At 48.9% G+C, this 22,059-nt stretch overlaps 1 protein-coding gene across 1 annotated transcript in view; it reads left to right on the forward strand.

Moving 5' to 3' along the window:
* SLCO2A1 (solute carrier organic anion transporter family member 2A1) overlaps positions 1–22,059 on the forward strand; it is a 118,080-nt gene that overhangs the window by 50,915 nt on the left and 45,106 nt on the right. The window contains exons 2-3 of the mRNA XM_075546907.1: positions 9,940–10,077; positions 18,631–18,793. Of these exons, the coding sequence (XP_075403022.1) occupies positions 9,940–10,077; positions 18,631–18,793 (301 nt within the window). The remainder of the gene's footprint in view (positions 1–9,939; positions 10,078–18,630; positions 18,794–22,059) is intronic.

The raw sequence follows: 22,059 nt of genomic DNA on the forward strand, positions 1-22,059 counted from the left end.
TTTCTCCCTACCTCTTCCTCCTCTCCAGCCACATACCTAATCTGCCCCCTATCTTCCATACTCTTTAGGACCTGCGTACCACCATCTCTGTCCAGGTTCCCATCCGGGATGTAGTGTCCAACTGCTAGTAGTGAGCCTGCCTTTGTGAGGGGCGAGGGATGTGGGAGGTTGCCAGCAGATTCTAGGTGGAGTCGTCCCTCTACTGTATGGGGGAGAAACGGGAGGTTTCTGGAGTTACTGGGAAGAGCAAAGGAATGTGTTTTGGAAAAGACGCCTCCCCCTGCCCTCATCTTCTACCTTCTTTTCCTTAAACAGCTGGGGAAACTGGTAGCAATGAAGCAGTCATGGTAATTCAGTACCCATTTGGATAGAGGGAGGCTGGTCTTCTCTGAATTTAATGCTTAGAAGCTTCAAAAGTAAAACCTTTGTCTTCCCTCTCCATACACATTCCTCCCCGTCTCCTTGAGTCCTTCCTGGCTGTCAGTCTGGAAACTCTGCCCTCTTTTCTTCTTCGGCCTTGACTTAATGATAGTCCTACCAACCCTGGAGCCCTTGAATGGGGCCTCAGGCCAATCCCTTATTATCTCTCCTAAGGCTGGGGTGTGTGCGTGTGTGTGTTAAACATGTGTGTGTGTTCAACACATGTGTGTGTGTTAAACGTTCTATTGGGAGCTCATACAGATAGCTTAACATTCCACCGCCCTTCAGTCACATCGAGCAGTAGTAGACATTGCCACCACAACCAGTTTCAACCCTTTTCTTTCTTCTTGAACTCTTGATATCAGCTCCCCTTTGCCCCTCCCTCTCTCCCCCACCACATCCCCCAGGAACCCTTATTCTTTTTTCTTCTATAATAGTTTTTTTGTTTATTTGTTTCGTTTTGTTTGCCATGCCTTATACAATCCTCTCTAGCTATTAACAGACAAGTCTCTTGTTGAGCCCATCGATCCCACTGAGTGGGGTTATATACTCATTGATGCTATCAGCCAGAAAACCCCCTGCCCCTCTCTTCCCAGACCCTCAGGAGCCATCACTCCCGCTACTGTTTCCGAAGGGTTATCTAGCTTGGCTGTTTGTGTCGACTCCTCACTTCCCTGCGGAATGCTGCCCTTGCTGCCACCAACCACATACCAAGCACTGAGTTGCCTCTTGCAGAAGCAGGCAATCGAGTGCTGAGTTATTTAGAAGCAACCTTGAATGGGACCCACAACTGTCTCCCTGCTAGGCAAGGAAGGTTGGGCGGTGTCCTGAAGGACAAGGGTGGAACTAAGAAGGGGAAGGCCATTTTGTGAACATCGGGACCAAGAAGCAGACATATTATGAGAGCATTGAATAATAGTAGGACCCAGATGGCATCTTTCAGGGCAGGTGCGTGGCACTAGGTGTTTACCGCTGTCTAATGCTACAAAGAAAAACAACTCAAACTTGAGTGCTTTTAAAAAATGACATTTATTTGGCTCTTAAATCTTCCATTTGTACCAAGGTTGCTGGAAATAGTTCATTTTCATTCCACTTGTCTTCATCTGGGGCTGGAATCCTCTGGAGAAGTTTCACTCATTGGCATGGCTGGAGGTGGACGCAGTAGCTAGAGCTGACTGGATTACCTACCTGTGGGTTTTTGATGAGTGTGGAAGGTAGAACTTCCTAATAACACAATGTCTAATGCCAAGGGCAAGTACCCCGAGAGACAGAGCCAGGTAAATTCTGTGTTAGGTCTTAGGATCTGGGCTTGAATGTCACGGACCATTGCTCTTGCTTCTTCGCTTCATTAGAAGTCAGGAGGATCCGTTCATTTTCAAGGAGAGGAAGCACAGGTGTCACCTCTTTCAGTAAGCAGCTGAGTTCTTAACCACTGTGCCACCAGGGTTCCTCCATCACCTCTTGATGAAGGAGTATCGGTGTCACATTGTCAGGGGCGTGTGCGGGATCCGAGGTACGGATGTAGCTCTCTTTTCAACTACAACAGGGTATGGAGCCAGATCGGCAAGCCAGCTCCCAGAACATCTTGGGAACCAGGCGGAGAGCATTAATTTTCATCTTATCAAGAGCAAGGGTCCATTGAGAGTGCTCATGAGAAACTTAGGGGCAATTGTTAGGTTTCTGGAGTGGGTAATATCTCAGTTCTTTGCTTCGCACACTGAAAGAATTCACCCCGAAGCACATTTTGTAATCCAAATGAGTTTTTATGAAGGAACGGAAATGGTTCAGGTTTCATAGTCTCAAAAAGGAACATGCTATTTCTGGAAAGCATGCCAAGCCACGTGGAAGCTGTGCTGGGGTTCACAACTGGGCACGAAAAACCATGTGGGAGAAAACATCCACACGTGTGGAACTGGGGAATCCCCAGAGTCCAAGAGGTCAAGCACATGTGAGCCCCAGTAAGCCAGGGGCGTGCCCCGAGAGGATGCGCAGGCAGGTGCATGCCCCATACGCTAGAAGCCCTTCTTACATCATGCCCCTGAAAGAGGGCAGAGCAAAAAGAGACTGGTGGCAGGCCAAGAGGGGGTACCAAGAGGGGGTGCAGGGCTGTGCTTCCTGCCTTATTCTATTCCGCCCCCCTGGCTGGGAGAGGCATGGTTGAAGGTATTGGTTGACCTCATTGGCTAAGTGATGTCATTTGCTGATACCTAAGGTGGGTGTGCCCAAGGTATTGATTGGTCTTACCTGGGCCAAGGGGTTCTTGTGTATGTGCATGCTTAGTTTGGATCTTTCCCATAGGTGTTCAGTGGTTGCTTACTTTCTTTCCAACCTTTCCTCTCTGGGGGCCTTTGTAGGCATGGGAGGGAAAAAAACCCTTGTCCCTAAATCTAGCTCCCTAACACAGTGTGGTGGGAGATTGAAGGTGCAGACAGGGGACCAAAGAGAAGCTAACAGAGTACAAGGTCGTATGGCCTGGAGCCAAGTCAAATACTTGGAGATGGAAGGCTAGGGCCACATTCTAGAAACACAAGAAGTCATAGCGCTTCACAGTTGAATGAATGGTGGGGCAGGGAGTGAGAACAGGGGCATCTAGTAGGATCCCTGCCTTCTGTTTGGGGGAAATGAGTAAAGATGATGGGTGACAAAAAAAAAAAAAAAAGAGGGGGAAAGAGTAAGTTTCACTTGGGAAGTTATTAATTGGGGTCGGGTAGGTGGGTGGTAGGGGTCAGGGGCAGGTGTTCTGAGTGTCTGGTTAACATGTCCACCAGACAGTAGGCTGGACTTGGATGGACTAGGGCAGTGGTTCTCAACCTGTGGGTCACAACCCCTTTGGGGGTCGAACGACCCTTTCACAGGGGTTACCCGATTCATAATAGGAGCAAGATGACAGTTATGAAGTAGCAACAAAAGTAATTTTCTGGTTTGGGGGTCACCACACATGAGGGACTGTATTAAAGGGTCACAGCATGAGGAAGGTTGGGAAGCCCTGCTGTAGGGGTTATTAGAAAAAGTGCTCTTGTGTTGAGGGAGGACTTGAGTAGTGGCCCAACGTCTGTCTGCTACCTGAATACTTAACCTATAAATATATGCACATAGATCCGTTTCCCTATTGTTATATATAAATCTATTTACATATGTACATACCTGTATTTAGACCTCTATAAATATCTTTTGCCTCCTAGTTTTTTCCTCTATTTCCTTTTACTTTCCTCTCGTCCCACCATCATGTTTGACCTTCATTCTGCTTTCCGTAGTTCCTCTCAGCTACATTCCACTTGAGCAAGCCCCACCATGCATCCTACACCCGCCTCACCATCGATTTTAGATCACTTGTTGTTCTCTTGTCCCAGGGTTTGTTGGCACCTCCTTCCTTTCTGCCACCTCCCCCCTCATGTGTCCCCACGGGAACTGTTCATCCCACTGTTTTCTCCTATGGATTGGGATTGTTTATCCTGCCTATCTTATCTAGATAGGCATGAAGAAACAATAATAAGCATGAAAACAAAGTGCCAAAACCCAGCGTTCTGTGATGCTCACCTTCCCAAACATGATCACTGAAGATAAAATGGGTGTATAAGCAAATGTAGTGAATAAAGCTGCTGGAACCCGGCTTTCAAAAGATATAGTGTCTCAAGTCCTAAAGGCTTGAAGATAAACAAACGGCCATCTAGCTGAGAAGCAACAAAGCCCACATGGAAGAAGCATGCCAGCCTGTGTGATCACGAGATGTTGATGGTATCAGGTATCAAAGACCCAGAACAAAAAAATTATATTGATGTGAATGAGTGGGAGTGCAGAGTGGAGACCCAAAGCCCATCTGTAGGCAACTGGACATCCCCTTACAGAAGAGTCACAGGGAGGAGATAAGCCAGTCAGTATAGTGCCGAGAAACATACAACTTTCCTCTATTTCTTTTATGCTTCCTCCCCCCATTATCATGACCCCAGTTCTACCTTACAGCTAGACCAGAGCATGTACACTGGTACGGATCAGAGCTGGAAACACAGAAAATCCAGGGGAACCAATCACAACGATCTGCATATATCTTCCTCCCTGGGGGACGGACAATAGAAAAGGGGGTAAAGGGAGACATCAGTCAGTGTAAGACATGAAATAATAATAATAATTTATAAATTACCAACGGTTCATGAGGGAGGGAGGGAGGGTTGGAGGGGGGAGGAATGAGCTGATAGCAAGGGCTCAAGTAGAAAGAAAATGTCTTGCACGTGATGATGAGGGCAGCATACGTACAAATGTGCTTGACACAATGGATGGATGGGTGGATTGTGATAAGAGCTGTAAAAGCCCCCAGTAAAATGATTTTTTTTAAACACTCTAGGGAAAGTTCTAGGTAAGGAACTGTGTTTGGGGTGGCATTATCCGATGGACAAAGGCGTTTCCCATGAAAGTGTGAAGAAAGGATGCTGTGTATAGAAAAAGATTACAGATCGAGTTACAGGGCATCAGCTGCTTGGGACTGAGAAGAGCACCTGGCAAGGCATCCAAGACTCCAGAACTGTTTTCTGGATCCAGCTAGACCAGGGAATCCGGTCTGGAATATGCGTCGGTGCCCTGTATCCATGGAAGACTATCCGTGGATCTTGATGAACTGCACTACCATCTTGTGCCACTTTCCCGGTAGCCTAGGTCCGTGCTTCTTATGTTCCCTTACTGCTTCTAGTGGAACTGCCTACAGATCAGGGAAGATGGCACTGGACCGGGTCTGTTACAGATAAGGTCGCCCTGAGCCTCAGCCAACACTCCAGCATCGATGACATTTACTTCCTTGCTGCCTTTTCCTTTATCGTCCACATATGACCCCTCTCTCTACACACAGATGGTGAGAGCTAGGGGATTTCTTCTTGCCCTAAGTGGTTTTAACCCAGAGTTGTCCATCAGATTCTGCTGGAGAAGCTTTTTAAAAATATACCTTTGGGGCCTCGCCCCCACTGGGTTTGATTCAACAGGCATGGGTTTGGGTTGGCTATGTTTTGAATTCCCTCTCTGGCCCCAGGCCTGGCGAGGTGACTGAATCGAGCGGAGTTGAGGACTTGTAGGTGCACACCCCTGACCTCACTGCTGGAAAAGACATGGGCCTGAGAAGGATGGAAGCAGGCCAGGGCTGCACAGTCGAGTGAAAGGCAGGCTCAGAACTACTCACACAGTTGGTACCTCAGCCCTGAAATGCCCGCTACTTTCAGGGCACTATGTCAGACACTCTGACCTCAGTTTGCCCAATTGTGAAAAGAGAGAAAGCCTCAACCATTTTCAAAAGATCTTTATCGGTAGAAGCCTTCGGTGCAAACAGAATATTAAGATCAATCCCAGTATGTACAACTATGCAACTCAGAACCTCTGGGGGGTGTGGGGGGAATCCGGGAGGAGAGCTACCTCTTGCCTTCAAATGGCTGGCTTCGTGGCTTCACCAGCTCTAGCCTCTGTGAATTGGGCGGGTTCAACTTTGGAAGGAAAGGGAATTGGAGGTGGAGCCCCAGCTGCCCTCCGGAGATGCCAGCTCTTCAGTTAAGGGAAGCACTTTGGCAGATGATGAAATGGAACGGCACCCACCCTCCCCTGGAGGAACAGCGCTGTCTCCAGAAAGAATGCCTTCCAGGGCACTTTCGGGAAAGTAGGACTCTTGGCCCCAGCCTACCTGCCCGCCCCAGGTCCTCAGTCGTGAATCTGTCTCCACCAAGTGTGGATTCACAAGGGCAAGCACCAACAGGGCCGGGGTGGAGGGGCGGAACAAGCACGCGCAGATACCGCTGTTTGTGGGCCAAGATGGCCCCATAAGAGGCCATAACAATTGAGATGGGGGGGGGGGGGAATCCACTGTAACCAAAGAGACTCCCAATCTCAACTATAACGAAAGTAAGTATGAAGTCTTCAAAGGGACCAAGCCAGCACAAAGAGAGCACACCAGGGAGACCACGAGCACCAGGTTACGATGGTGCCCAAGGAGGGGTTTGTTGTGGACAAAGCTTAAAAAGGGCACGGAGGGCAAAGGAAACTTCATAAAAGCATGATTGGAGCAGGTGAGTACATTACAGGTATGGAAGCAGAACAGGACCGTGGGCGGTATACATATGTTGTTAGGCGGTATACATATGTTGTTAGGCGGTATACACACGTTGTTAGGCGGTATACATATGTTGTTAGGCGGTATACACACGTTGTTAGGTGGTATACATACGTTGTTAGGCGGTATACACACGTTGTTAGGCAGTATACACACGTTAGGCAGTATACATATGTTGTTAGGCGGTATGCACACGTTGTTAGGCGGTATACATATGTTGTTAGGCGGTATACACACGTTGTTAGGCGGTATACACACGCTGTTAGGCGGTATACATACGTTGTTAGGCGGTATACACGTTGTTAGGCGGTATACACATGTTGTTAGGTGGTATGCACACGTTGTTAGGCGGTATGCACACGTTGTTAGATAGAAGGGCTTACAGGATTGGTCCAGGGTCCTCTGACCAAGGAAGTGAGGCTGAGGCAGATCGGAGCTGATGCATGACCATGTGACCCCTGTGCTTTCTCCAGTCGGGTCACATCCATCAAGGATACACCCAGGCAAGTCCCTAAGATAAGGCCCCTCCCTATGCTGCAGGGGGTGGGGGGATCCACTTTCCAAGGCACTCTACCTATGGTGATGATTATCTACATGCTTGGTTAATGATCAGAAAAAATTCAATCAAGGCTCAATCTCTGTGGGACTGTGCGAATGGATCTGGGGCGGTCCCTGCCCTTTGCCAGTGGGGGAGTTTAGAATTTAAGATCTAACACAAAGGTCAGCATCCCAGGGCCTCATTCCAGGCCATGGAAATGCATCTTGGCAGATGGGTATTGTGGAATTCAGGCCAGCAAGAGACAGATCAAGAAGGAGGCAGGCCTGGGGATGGTGCGAGTGGATGGAGTGTGATGTTCAATGCTCACAGGGGACAGGAAGGAAGACAAGCCCAATAAGCAGACCAGGAGCTCACTGGTGGAAAAACCCAAGGTGGTGAATGCAGAGTTAATAATTCTAGTCTTTCTTTGAGCAGTAATTCTCCAATCTTTGTCTTAGTTTTAATGTTGGGTACCATTGAGTTGATTCCAATTCATAGTGACCCCATGTAAGTGTGAAATTGCCCCAGAGGGTTCTCCTGGCCTACTCTTTACCCAAGCAAATCACCAGGCCTTTCTGCAACAGAGCCCCTGGAAAAGTGCAGACAGACAGCCTTTCAATTAGCCAAGCACTTAAACTGAACTGTTACATACCCAGGCTCCCAGTCTTGGTTTTACTGAGCCATTTATGACAGTGATAACAATGGCAATGCTTCTGAGTGCTTCCTGGGGGCTGAAACACATAACACTGGTTCCCCCCTCCCCACCAGAATTCACTTCAGAAGACAGCACTGAAGCACAGCTCAAAGAGAGGGGCGCTTCTGATCAGAGCACACAGGAGCAAACAAAGAGGGAAGGAGTGAGAGTGGAGCACATCCTGGCCCACCAAGCCTTAAGGATATTCCTGCTCAGAGCAGCCAGTACATAGAGAGGACCGTAGGGCTGGTCCTACTATGAGACACAATGTCCCTCACTGACCCATAGTGCTACAAGGGACAACACTAGAAGCACAGTGTGGGAATTGTGCCCGATCTGACCTGACCACACTGGGGTGAAATGCTAAGGGTGTGCAACAGAGCAGTAAGGGGAGCAAAGCAATGAAGTCCCTGGGGAATACCAGAAATAGACTTTGGTACCATCCGTGGCACCCCATTAGACTCGACCAGAAAACACTCCTAAAGGTCAACAAACAAACCTGGAACTATTTGTAGGCTTTTCCATTTTTTGTAGTTTTGTTGTTATTGTTGTTGTTTGGTTTGTTTTTTTCTTTTGTTGTTTTGTTTTGCTTTGTTTTGTTTTTGTGCTTATTATTGTCTCTGCATGTCTGTCTAGATAAAATAGGTGAGATTAACAATCCAGAGGAGAAAACAACAGGATTGACATGGGAGAGGGGGAAGCAGGGGAAAGGAAGGGGGTTGTCAACCAATCCAGGGGCAAGGGAACAAGTGACCTAAAATTAATGGTGATGAGGGTATAGGATACCCAGTGGGGCTTGATCAAGGACAATGTAGCTGAGAGGAATTACTGAAACCTGAATGAATGCAAAACATGATAGTGGGACGAGAGGAAAATAAAAAGGAATAGAGGAAAGAACCAGGAGGCAAAGGGCATTTATAGAGGTCTAAATACAGGCATGCACATATGTAAATATATTTTTATATAATTATAGGGAAATAGATCTATGTACATATATTTATATGGTAAATACTAAGGTAGCAGATGGACATTGGGCTTCTATTCAAGTACTCCCTCAACTCAAGAACACTGTTCTAATAACCTGGCATTCCGTGATGCTCACTTTCCCGACACAATCACTGAAGACAAAGCGGGTGCATAAGCAGATGCGGTGAAGAAAGCTGATTGTGTCCAGTTATCAAAAGATATAGCACCAGGGGTCTTGAAGATAAATAAGCGGCCATCTAGTTGAGAAACAACAACAACCCCCCTCCCCCATGGAAGAAGCACACCAGCCTGTGTGATCATGAGGTGTCAATGAGATCAGGTATCAGGCATCAAAGACCCAGAACAAAAAAATCATATCAATGTGAATGAGGGGGAGTGGGCAGTGGAGACCCAGAGCCCATCTATAGACAATTGGACATCCCCTTACAGAAGGGTCACAAGAAAGAGATGAGCCAGTCAGACAGGGTGCGGTATAGCACCAATGAAACATACAACTTCCCTCTAGTTCTTTAATGCTTCCTCCCCCCACCCTCGTGATTTCAATTCTACCTTACAAATCTGGCTAGACCAGAGCATGTACACTGGTACAGATCAGAGCTGGAAACTCAGGGAATCCAGAACAGATAAACCCCTCAGGGTCAATAATGAGAGTAGCGATACCAGGAGGTTAAGGGACAGGTAGGGGGAGAAAAGGGGAACTGATCACAATGATCTGCATATAACCCCCTCCCTGGGGGATGGACAACAGAAAAGTGGGTGAAGGGAAACCTCGGTCAGTGTAAGACATGAAATAATAATTTATAAATTACTAAAGGTTCATAAGGGAGGGAGGGGAACGAAGAGGAGTTGATGCCAAGGGCTCAAGTAGAAAGAAAATGTTTTGAAAATAAATGATGGCAACATCTGTATAAATGTGTTGGACACAATGGATGGATGGATGGATGGATTGTGATAAGAGCTGAGTGAGCCGCCAATAAAATAATTTTTAAAAAATAGTGGTATCCCTCCTCATCACCCAGTAAAGTGGATGTTACCCACGGAGCAGAGAGGAAGGGGTGGCCAGGGAGGCTGAGATGCACGGAAGCAAGGACAAGGAGAGAGTAGGGGAGGATTCACACCAGGCTGCTAGGCCCCTGTGTCTGGAGTCTTGCAGTGGACAGCGGGGAGGGTGGTCGGGCCGGCCGACCCGCAGCCCCTCACAGGACTGCTCTCTGACCACAGGTGTTCGTGCTCTGCCATGGCCTGCTGCAACTCTGCCAGCTCCTGTACAGCGCCTACTTCAAGAGCAGCCTCACCACCATCGAGAAGCGCTTCGGCCTCTCCAGTTCTTCCTCGGGGCTCATCTCCAGCTTGAACGAGGTAAGCAGGAGGGACTGTTCTGCCAGACCTTACCTGCGGCCTCCCTGGCTTGTGGGATCTCGGAGAGGGTTCTATGTGGAGCAGGGGCTGAAGAGCTGGGGGTGCAGATGAGGTGCAGGCTTCTCTCAGTCTGCGAACGAAGGAGGGGTGCTGTTCCGTGCCCTGGGACCTCCCATGTACCAGACTCTCATCTGCTTGATCTCTGGGCCTCACAGAAGCCCTCCAGCGAGTGCTCTGCTCCTCTCCACCGGGACAGAGGGGCGCTCACTACCACACCACCAGAATTTCCATGGGTACTCCCTCTGCGTAGCATGCCCCCACCATAGGCTAATTCCCCCACACCTCAAACACACATGTGCATGTGCACACATAACCCTGTGCCCTGCCTTTGTTCTCTGGGCTGGCCTCAGGCCCAAGCATGTGCCTTCCATGCTATCTGCATGCGTTTCTCTGTGTTTGAATGTCCGTACAGCTGTGTGTGCACATGTGCACCTGTGTGTCCCGATCGAATGTGGGTCTGTGTCCTGGATTTCTTGGGAATGCCCAGTGACTGGGTCTACCTCACTTTGCAGGTTACTCTCTCCTCCAGACAGGAACTTGGCAGTCTTCCTATAGAATCCTCCTTCCCACACGCCGGCCTGTGCCTCAGTTACCTGGTGCCACTGTAACCTAGCAAATAAAACCTGCGAATGGCTTTGAGGAACCGAAGTTTGTTTTCTCACAGTGTGCTGTACACTCCAAGTCCAAAGCAGGGTCTTGGCCATATAGGTTTTTTCTTGTCACAAGCTTTGAGACTGTGTGTGTGTGTGTGTCTGTGTGTGTGTGCATGCTGGAATTTTGGTAAACTCAGAAGTGATCAGATTTAGGACCCACCCCCACTTGGGCAGGACATAATTAACATTTCCGAGCAGAGTCATATCCACTGTCCTCAGTGGATTCTGACTATGGGACAGAGGAGAACGTCTCCACACCCAGGGCTTCTGTGACTCCATCGATCTGTACAGAAGCAGACTGACTCATCGCTCTCTCACAGAGGTGCCGCCACTGAGTTATGGTTAGCTGTCCATATGGGTTATGGTTAGCCAGGGCGCCTAACCTTAGGTAGAGGATGACAATTTCAATACAGAGTTGGGAAGGGAGGCATTATTCAATCCATAACAGACTTTGAAGATGCCCTGACGTCAGGGAAAGCAAACCTCCGACCTTTGTGCCTGGCCCACAGCCCTATCCCATGGCCTGGTAGGGACCACTCACCCTCCTCTGTTCGTTTCTGCTCAGTCCAGGCGCAGACTCTGATCCTTCCCCACCCAGGGTGGCAGGCACTTCTACGGATCAAAGGGAGCACCGGGGTGTATTGGGTTATGCATTGGGCTGCTAACCCTAAGGTCGGAAGTTGGAAACCACTCACTCCTCCAAGGGAGAAAGACAGGGCTTTCTACTCCGGTGACAAGTTACAGTCTCCGCAGTCACCATGAGTCAGCATCAACGCGATGGCCGTGCGTTTGGTCTGTGTTTTCGTTACTGATCAAAATGAGAGCTGGCATGTTCGGTGAACCCTGCGTACCCTCTCTGGCCCAATGCTGGTTTAGATGCCGATTTCCCCAGGGGTACATTTTCATTCAAATTGGCTCTATGCCTGAAACAAAAATGTGGGCCCAAGAACAAGTGAGCACTTCAAAGGGCAGGGTGGCCAACGGGTGACCGTGGGTTAAGATGGCCAACCAGTTAGGATGGGAAATTGACTCGGCCAATATGGGGCATCATAGTTCAACCAGGGCTTTGGTGCAATCGAAAATGGAAACAATGTATCCATTAAATGATCTCTTCCCACAATTCAAAGGAGCTTTGCAACAGCCTGATTCCAGATCATGCCAATGGGAATGATTTGAGACAAATAGCGTATGAAAATTCATTCCTGTTACAGAACAAGCCTGTGTGTTTGTATGACTACGTATGTGTATATATGCATCTGTGTGCGAATTTGTCTGTGTCTATGTGTGTCCGTCCATACCTGAGTATGTATTTGGGTCAATGTATAAGGAGAAAGTAGGACAGGAAATCAGCCTAAGGCCTTTCGACACCCTGTTAATTCTGACCCAGGCCTTTCCATATAAACTAAGGAGTAAAACAGGGACCTTACCAGGCAAGTGAAAGGTTGTGCGTGAAACTCTTGCTTTTGTGGTCGGCATGGCTTCTTGAGCTGGACCAGGCAGGGTGGAAAGTCCTGTGAGAGACGTCAGAAGTGGGAGGCATCCGCAAGTTGGCAGCTGCACTGGGTTTGAGGGACTGAGGAAGAGAAGGCTCCCAGAGAGAGTGCGAAGAAGAAAGGGTAGGCGTGGTAGCGGCTGGAGTGATGGTAGAAGGCACCACACACCACGAGCAGGTTGCCCATCAGAAGTGTGGGCGAGCTGCCCTCCATGGGGCATCAGCCTATAGGAGCAATTCAGTCTCAAAGCTTGTGGGGTCCCGCGGGGGCTGGGATGTGTGGGAAGCGACAATGCAGGCTGGGTATGAAAGGCCAGCAGGGGGTGGGGGGGCATCTCAGCTAGCAGAAACATTAGGTCTCCCCGCACGTTGCAAGCAGTGCCTTCGCTTATCCATGACTAAAAGTCAGAGTTGAGTGGTCGAAGTCAGGGGCAGTCATAGAGGCCTCTGAGATGCCTGCGTTCCCAGCACTTTGGCCTGGGGCCCTGCTAGTGTAGTGTGAGATGTTAAAGACCAGAGATGCATTACACAATGGCCCCATAGGACATTCACAGAGCTCCTTTGGGGGTCACTCCAGGGCCAGAACGGTGGTGGTGCAGAGGCTAAAGACTAGGCTGCCAAGGCAAGCTCGGCACATTGGACCCACCAGCCACTCGGGAGAAGATGGGGCAGCTGGCCTTGGGCAGTTACAAGCTCGTCCTTTGTTCTCGTGTGGCCGCTGTGTGTTGGAATCCGCGCGAAGGCAACAGGTGTGAGTTGGGGGCTTTGTTGTTCTTTCCAGAGGTTGGAATGTGTGTCCGTCTGGTGCTTTAGAGAAACGAATCCACAGAAACTCATGCATAAGAGAGAGTTTTATATAAAGGGTAAGTGCACATCAAGAAAACATCCCAACCCAGTGCTGCCCAAGCCCACGAGTCTAACATTAACCCATATGTCCAACACCCATCCACAAAGCCTTCCTCCATCTCACAAAACACACACAATGAGGCCAACTGCAGGAGGAAAGCCGAATCAGTGAATGTGTAAGCATCTCAGTGCTGGCAGAGGTCTCCACACAGCTGCTCCAGCACCCAGGGCTGCATCAGCGTAGGTCCATGTGGCTTCTCCATGGGGCTATCTTGCAGGAAGTGAGCCATGCCAGCTGAAGCAGGGAACTGGCTCAGGCAGCTGCACCCTGATCCGACCATCACAAAGCAAGAGAACGGAGAACTAGAAAGGCGAGGCTCACTGAGCCATTTAACCCTCTGTCCTTCAATTAACCCCACGTGTGTTTATCGGCCAGGTTGGCACAATAAACCAGGATGGGAACTAAGGACTGGGTTACAGAGACAACTCTTCTGCTCTCAGCTGTAGCAGCCTCATCTGCTCGTTGTTTAATATTGGAGAGGAAAGTTTGAGAAGCCAAGTTTTAAGCTTCAGCCATGACACCTGTGGAAGTCCAGCTTCCTTCTGGAATACAAGTGCAGGGCTAAGACGAACGCTAGCAGGACCCCTTTGGACGGGTGGGGCCTCAGTACTCAGTGACCCCTTCTTGAGTCACCCACCACCCTTCACTCAGACCTTAGAAAGTCTGCCTCAGTTAGCTCAGCTCATATGGTCTAACATTTGTGAGGGGGGGCAGGGAATTATGGGAAAACAAGAAGGAAATCAATAACATCTAAGAAAGCCACAAAGAAAGCTCTTTCCAGGTACAGGTTTCTGAACAAAAAGACACCAAGTTTCTGTGATAAATAAATATACCACCACCACCACCCCACCGTCTGTTGTTTGGAATGTGACCCCATGTCCCTAACCCAGACACTGCTGGTTGCCAGGCTACTGCAAATTGCTGCAGAAGGTCCCGTCTGCTGCCATGACTGGTCACCACTCTACCCGCATTCCTGCATCACACAGAGCCCAGGCCCCTGAAACCAACAGGGCCGACATCCCAGGGCATCAGCTCTGATCTGTCTGCTCCTCCTTTCAGGTGGTCCAAGGACTGCTGACTTAGGCTGTTGTGGTTAGTGGAGGCGACACCCACAGCAAGCTTGCTGCGGGGATAACAAGGCAAAGCTCCCTGTAGGTCCCTTTGGAGCGTGACTGCTCCTCCCACCTCCGGACACTCTCACCTAGAAACCTGCTGTGAACTACTGCAACGGGGTCCAACAGTGGAGTCTGTGCCCATAGTCAGGACTCCACCTGGCTCCCTGCGCACCCCATAGCGCTGGCCACCGAAAACAACAGGACAGCCCTTCACATAGGTTCCGGCTGCACCGCTTTGCAGTTGGTGCTGAGGTTGGGGGAGGGGGAGGAGGGGTGTGTGTGTGTGTGTGTGTGTGTGTGTGTGTGTGTGTGTGTGTGTGTGTAGCTGGGCCTGAGTGGAAACATCACTCACAGTCAACACCTACTGTGGGGATTTTGGGGTTGGGGGCTCTGAGAGCAGCAAAACAGACCTCCTGGGATTCCCAGTAGAGAATAGCATCCCCTCCCGGACCCTATCAGTGTGGGTACCAGACGTCCCCGCAGTGCAGTCTGCACCTGTGGTCAGACTCCCCTGGCTTCCCGATGCATCCCAGAGCCCAGGCTTCTGAAACCACCTGGGCCGACTTCTCTGGGGAGCGGACTGGGTCCATCTGTTCCCTCTTCAAGGCAGCTCTGTGACTGCTGACTGGGGCTGTTGTGTCCTGGGCAGCAGGCATCTTGACTGGAGACCTCCACACACTCCAGTGTAGTCTTGGCTACAAGCAAGGTAGGCCTCCCTGGTGATCTGTTTGGAGTGTAACTCCTTTCCCCCCAGTTGGTAACTGTCAGCTGCTGGGCAGATAGGAACTTCTACCAAAGCATCCCTATTAGGAAGTCCCTTAGGTGGGGACGGCTCTCCCAACCGCCACAGGGCCACTGGGGCTCTGAAACACCAAACCGGATAGGTTGGAGGTGCTTCTGAGGCATGCCAGCCCCTCCTGCTGAAATGGAAAGGTCTCCATGTCAGCTCAGACAGAGATAAGCAGTCCCCGCAGAGCAGGGAAGGAGACCTCGGGCCAGGCTGGGGGGCAGCACCCAGCCCCACAGAGGGTTCCGTGAGTGTGATTGGTTGCACTAAACACAGGATGGCAGAAACAGTGGACAGGGGGGTAGTAAGCAGAGAGGGGCACTGCATCCCCTAGTGGAGAGATTGATTAGTGCATGATCTCTCCACTGAGTGACCGGGACTGCTGGTGGACCTACTGACCACAACTTGTTTGAGGGGTGTGAGAAACACTGACGGTAAAACCCGAGAGCTGGAATTTTCAAATGCTCACTAGACCAGAGAGGAAGAATCTGTATCCCAGCGCTGGGCAGGAAACAGTGAGCAAAGGCAGAAGGCCGTGCCCTACCCAAGGCTTTCTTACAGAAAGTGGAGTGTGCAAAAGGACCAACTTCTGGGGAAAACTAAGAAACAGCCTCAGAAACTCCAATGACCCGGCCCAAAATCACAAGACCCACAAGGAAAAGGGAAACAATGGCCCATCCACGTGCACCTGAGAGAGGGAGTGAAAGCGCATCTACGGTTGACCAAATAATGAAAAGAACTCGATGGCGATAACATGACGGGACATGTAATCAGAGAACTAATGGCAAACGTAGCCAAAGGGCTGAAAGAAGTAAGGAACAGAAGCAAGAGCACAACGAGGCTCTGGAAAAGTCATTTCCACGGAAAGGGACGACAGGAGAGATGAGCAGCACAACAGAAGGCCTTGCCAAGAGAGTCAGTCAGGCGGAAGAAAGATTCAGTGAATTAGAGGATCATTCACTCCACCACTCCCCGGGTTTAGGGTGGGGCTTCATGGGCTGTCCCAATCAGTTGACCTCATCATGTGTTAGTGCTTCTGTTCTGCTTCCTAGTTCATTTGCCTCGTGCCTGGGGTCTTACAAGCTTGCTCAATGGCCTTCCGAGGGCCAGTGATTGGTCTCTCTTCTCCTGGAGCAAAAGAGGAAGAAAGAGAATCAGACAGAGGAGTAGAGTCTGAGCCGAAAATGCAGGGATCTTCCCCTGGTGTCACCAATCTAGCCACTTCAGGTCAGAGAAAGAAAGAGTTTTTATTTAGAACGTATAGCAGCAAGAAGACCACAGCCGTGCCAAACAGACGGTCTGTGTGGTGTCCTATCCGTGCAGAATATGTACCATCGGGTTTGGAATCCACACTTTTGGTTGTCCCGTGTAGATAGGTCACATTAACTTAGGTTTCAGAGGAACCATGACAAACATCGATTGACCCTGAGCAAGCAAACAGGATAGGTTCATTACTTCTTAGGCCAGTCTCGGGAGGTGTTTGTTGACTGACCAGCTAGCAGGGTCTAGCTTGTAATCACTCACAGGAGGATGGAGAGAAGACTGAGCATCATCATGGGCCTTAGAGATGATGTCCACATCCAACCAGCCTGCTTTAAGCAAAGCAGTGAGTTCTAAAAGTCCCACAGAGACTACATTCAGTAGAATACCTTAGACTAAGTGCATTTTATATTGAGGATTTTTCAAACTACATTAAGTAATTTGGTGTGTTAGTCTGGGTAAACTAGGGAAACAAACTCACAGAAACTCATATGTATCAGAGAGATTTATATAAAGGGTAAGTGTATATTCAGAAAGTATCCCAACCCAGTGCTGCCCAAGCCCATCAGTCCAACATTAGCCCATATGTCCGACACTGATTTACAAAGTCCTCCTCCATCTCACAAATCACACGCATTGTTGCCGGCTGCAGGAAGAAAGCTGAATCAGTGAATGTGCAATCATCTCAGTGCTGGCAAGGGTCTCCACAAGGCTGCTCCAGCACCCAGGGCTGCACGGGATAGGTCCATGTGGCTTCTCTTCTCCTCAGGGATGTCTCACAGGAAATGAGCCTTGCCAGCTGAAGCAGGGAACTGGCTAAGGCAGCCACACCTTGGTTTGGCCACCAAAGAACAAGAGACCAGAGAACTAGAAAGGCGAGATCCATTTATCTCTGCGCCCTTCAATTAACCCCACATGTGTTTATTGGCCAGGTTGGCACAATAAACAAACCTTAACTATCTCACTTGGGTTAAGATTCCAAGTGTTAAAAGACTCCTAAAAGTTTGGAAATGCCGAACAAAATTTCAAATTCTTGTTGACTCTAGACTTTCTGGACACAGGGAGTCTGGTTAACCCCCTGAACCTATTTTAAGGCAAATGCTAGCCTTCAACTATAATGTCCTCTCAAGTCATCTTAGAGCCAAACAATGGTTTGGCTTGTTGTTGTTTTTGTTGTTAGGTGCTATACCATTGGCAAAGTGACGCTATCTGCAGCCAAACAGAACGACTTGGTCCTGCATCATCGTCACAATGCTTGTTATGTGTGAGCCCAGAGTTGCAGCCGCTGTGGCAGTCCCTCTCGTCGAAGGTCTTCCTCTTTTCTGATGCCCCTCTGCTTTGCCAAGCATGCTGGCCTTCTCCGGGGACTGAGCTCTCCTGAAACGTGTGTTCAAAGTACATGAGATGAAGTCTTGCCATCCTGTGTCTGAGGAATATTCTGGCTGTACTTCCTGCGGGACAGATTTGTTTGTCCTTTTGGCGGTTCGTGGTACTTGCAATGGTCTATACCAGCGCCGTAATTCAAATGCATTGCTGTGTCTTCAATCGTCCTTACTCAGTGCCCAACTTTCACGTGCATATGAGACAACTGAAAGCATCATGACTTCGGTCAAGGGCACCTTAGTCCTCAAAGTAGCAGTTTTGCTTTAAAAGAAGTCTTGTGTAGCAGGGTCACTCAGTGCTCAATTCGATCCCCTGGCTGCTGCTTCCCTGAGCGCTGATTGTGGACTCCTGCCAGCTTCCATCCTTTCTCCATGTAGCATGATGGTCCAGCTGTGAGGAATTGAGTTTTCTTTAGATTGAGGTGTAATCCATACTGAAGGCTGCAGTGCTTTTCTTCATTCAGGAAATGCTTCAAGTGGAGCCTAACTAGTACAAAATGCCTGCCTTGAGCCTCCTTGTCATTTCAGAAGTATTGACCACAGCCCAGAGTCTTAGGGGTAGTGAGTTTGTGTTAGTGAGGGAGCAGCCACTCCGAAAAGGACATTGAGGATGATGTTGGCACAGCTTGAAGGACACAATCAACGTCACTGAATTGGACATAATGGAAAGGAAGTGGTGTATTTTATTTCCAAATAAAATTTAGGAAAATAAATAACGTTGTGGTGGAAAAGGGCACACTAGGCCAGATGGAGGGCGGTGGTTGAATTTTAAATTAAGAGCAGCGGGGCACCCTCTTGCTTCTCCGGTTTCTCTGAACTGGGGGTGGTCAGATCAACTCTGGAGGTAGGTGACGATGAGGTGTCAGCTCTCACCCAGCCCCTTTGCTTTCTCTGCAGATCAGCAATGCCATCCTCATCATCTTCGTCAGCTACTTCGGCAGCCGGGTGCACCGTCCACGGCTGATTGGCCTTGGGGGCCTCCTCCTGGCTGCAGGTGCCTTCTTACTCACCCTTCCACACTTCCTCTCGGATCCGTACCAGTACTCCATGGCCACCACTGGTGAGTGGCCCCCTGCCCCGGCTGCACTGGTAGAAGGAAGGAGTGGGCATCTCACAGAGTTAGTGGGGTGCTCCTGGGATGATGACATTCTACACCGGGGCATTCCTCTCCCACCAGAAAGTTCCCTGAAGCTTGGAACATACCCAAAAACGTAAAGAGCTGCACCAGCTTACCCGGCTCTGGCTTCTTGAGGAAGGAGGATGACGTCCCTCTACCTCTGGTTCCCCGTGCACCCCTCGCAAGCAGTGCCCCACTGGGGCTGAGCAAGAGGGAATCTGTGACTACTTACTGTCCAAGTCTTGACATTGGCACATCTGTCTGTCACTCTTCAGGCCGTGCTGCACTCTTCTCCTGTGCCCTTGTGTGACATCCCTGGGAACCAGTGAGGTGGGGCGGAAAGGGATAAGACAAGGGCACAGTGCTCAAAGGCCTCTGGGACACCCCGTGCGTTAGGACCAGAGAGGCTCAGGGCTCCTGATTCATAGGCTTCTGTGACGTTGTACTTCCGGGTCTTAGAGCTGTGTGCTATGGCAAGGTGACATGTTTGAAGATTTGATAAGCTTTGCAAATAATACATTCCCTTTTCTTTAAAAAAAAAGTAACCAGAAAAATTTTAAATGCAGCTACTAACTCAAGAAAAAAAGATGCCAAGAAAATGTTCTAAAACAGAAAGAAATGTACCTGTCCAAACAAATAGCACAAAAAATATATATACTGTATCACACACCTGTGGACTGGTCATCAAGATTCAGCAGTCTTCCTGCACATGCCTCTTTTTCAAAATGAAATAAAGCACGACTTCCCTCTCCACCCCTCACTTCTTCCCAGAGGCAGTCACCACCCAGTAGTCCGTGTACTTGTTATCTCTGTTGATTCTCTGGACACTTTCCTCCCTGGTTTCCTTTTTCTTCAGTCCTGTTGTTCTTCCGACTGTGGGGAAGGCACATTGTTAGTTATGCTCGAACTTACAAATTCTTTGCAAAAATTGTGGAGCAAACTTAATATTTTATTTAGGTGGGTGCACTATAGTTTTAACCTGCCTAGAGTTTTGTAACCACGGTTACAATTGGGATACGGAATAGTTCCATCCACCCCCAAATCTCCCTTCTGCTATCCTGCTTTCCGTCACTATGATTTTGTGTTTTCAAGACAATCATAGAAATGGAACCGCGCAGCCTGTCATCCCCTGAGACTGCCTTCTTTCACTCAGCACATGCACTTGGAGTTCTCCAGAGCTGTGGCTGCCTTCTCGCTTATTTATCCTTCTAGCAGCCCACTGTCGTGAACGCTAGCTAAAAGACATTTGTATGACTTTCCCTTTGTAGTTTTTATGCATAGGGCTAATCAAAATATTTGTGCTCGGTTTCTTGTGTGAATCTAAATGTTTATTTCCCTGGGTTAAGTACTATTAAAGCGAAATTGCTGATTTCATGGGATATGTTTTTGTTTAAATTTTTAAGAAACTGCAAAACTATTTTCTAAAATGGCTATATCGGTTTGCGCACGCACACACCAGCAAACTGTGAGTGAAGACGCGTCTCTGCATTCTCACTGTAGTTTAGTGTTGTCATTTTGTTGTTGGTGTACCCACAATGGCAGGTAGTATGTCTCTCGTTGAGACCTTAATTTTCCCTTGGCCATTGTGATAGGTGCTATATAGCATGATGGGATTAATTTGCATCTCTTAATGATAAATTATGTTGAACATCTTTTGTGCATACTCACTTGCCAGCTATACGTCTTCTTTGATGAAATTTCTGTTCAAATTTTCTGCTCATTTCTTAATTTGGTTGTTTGTTTTCTTACTGTTGGATTTTGAGAGTTCTTCATAATTCTGCATACAAGTTTTTTGTGAGGCATTAAATTTGCAAACATTTTCTCCTGTTTGTCTTTTACCTTCTTTTAATAGTGTCCCAGAAACCCACCGGGGACTTCTACTCTGTCTTAAAGGGTTGCTATGAATCGCAGTCAACTGGTTGGCAGTGAGTTTCACTTGGGGTTGATTTTGTTCTCTTGGCTAAATCCTAGGTCATTATTAAAATATAAGGGTAAAGGAGAGGCGTACCATGCCCATGAATTGACAGACTCCATATAATAAACCTTCAATTTACCCCAAACTGATCCATAGATTTAATATATTCCCAACCAAAATTTCAGCAGGATATTTTTCTGTAGATTCAGAGAAGTGAATTCTACAATCTATATGGAAAAGCAAATGAGAGTTAAAGTAGATCAGACAAGTTTGAACAGGAAGCATAAGGGTCTTTACGGGCGCAGAAAGCTTCCTCTTTCTTGTCCATAACACCTGGTGGTTTTGAACTGCTGACCTTGCAGTTAGCAGCCCAGCTCCTCAAGAGAACAAACACCACAAGAATCTTTTCATTGTAAAAAATACATGTTACTGTGCTCCAGGAGAAAGTGTGCAAAGCAAACTAACTTTCCATTCAGTGGTTTCTACACCAAGTGATCCATGCGTCCTCCACAGTGGTCCTACACGTTCCCCATGGTTTTGCTTTGTTTTTCCCTGTTTCCTTTCATCTGGATTTTCTTTTTCCTTTTTTCGGTTGGGTAGAGTGTTCTTTATTGATGGTACATGACAAGGTCAGGCTCTCTAAGTCCCGCTCTCTCCTTCAGGAGGTCGGGATGGAACATTCTCAGTGTGTTGGGAGATTGAGTTGGGGGCAAAGACTCCCCAGCAGCTGAGGGCCTCTCTTCCTCCAGTGCTGTTGCTGGGCTGCTGGTCCAGGGGGCTCTCGCTCCTTGGAGGCCGTGTGGGCCATGAGGTCCACCACCCTGTTGCTGTAGCCAAATCCATCGTCATACCAGGAAATGAGCTTGACAGAGTGGTCGTTGAGGGCAATGGCAGCCCCAGCATCAAAGGAGGAAGAGTGGGGGTCACTGCTGAAGTCACAAGAGACAACCTGGTCCTCAGTGCAGCCCAGGATACCCTTTAGGGGACCATCACTGCCTGCTTCACCACCTTCTTGATGTCATCGTACTTGGCAGCTTTCTCCAGACGGCAGGTGAGATCCATGATGGACACACTGGGGGTGGGGACACTGAAGGCCATGCCAGTCAGTTTCCCATTCAGCTCCGGGATGACCTTGCCCACAGCCTTGGCAGCGCCAGTAGATGCAGGGATGATGTTCTGGGCAGCCCCACGGCCGTCACGCCAGAGTTTCTCAGAGGGGCCGTCCATGGTCTTCTGGGTGGCAGTGATGGCATGGACTGTGATCATGGGTCCTTCCATGATGCCAGAATTGTCC

This window comes from Tenrec ecaudatus, chromosome 4, assembly GCF_050624435.1.
Source record: "Tenrec ecaudatus isolate mTenEca1 chromosome 4, mTenEca1.hap1, whole genome shotgun sequence".
NCBI lineage: Eukaryota > Metazoa > Chordata > Mammalia > Afrosoricida > Tenrecidae > Tenrec > Tenrec ecaudatus.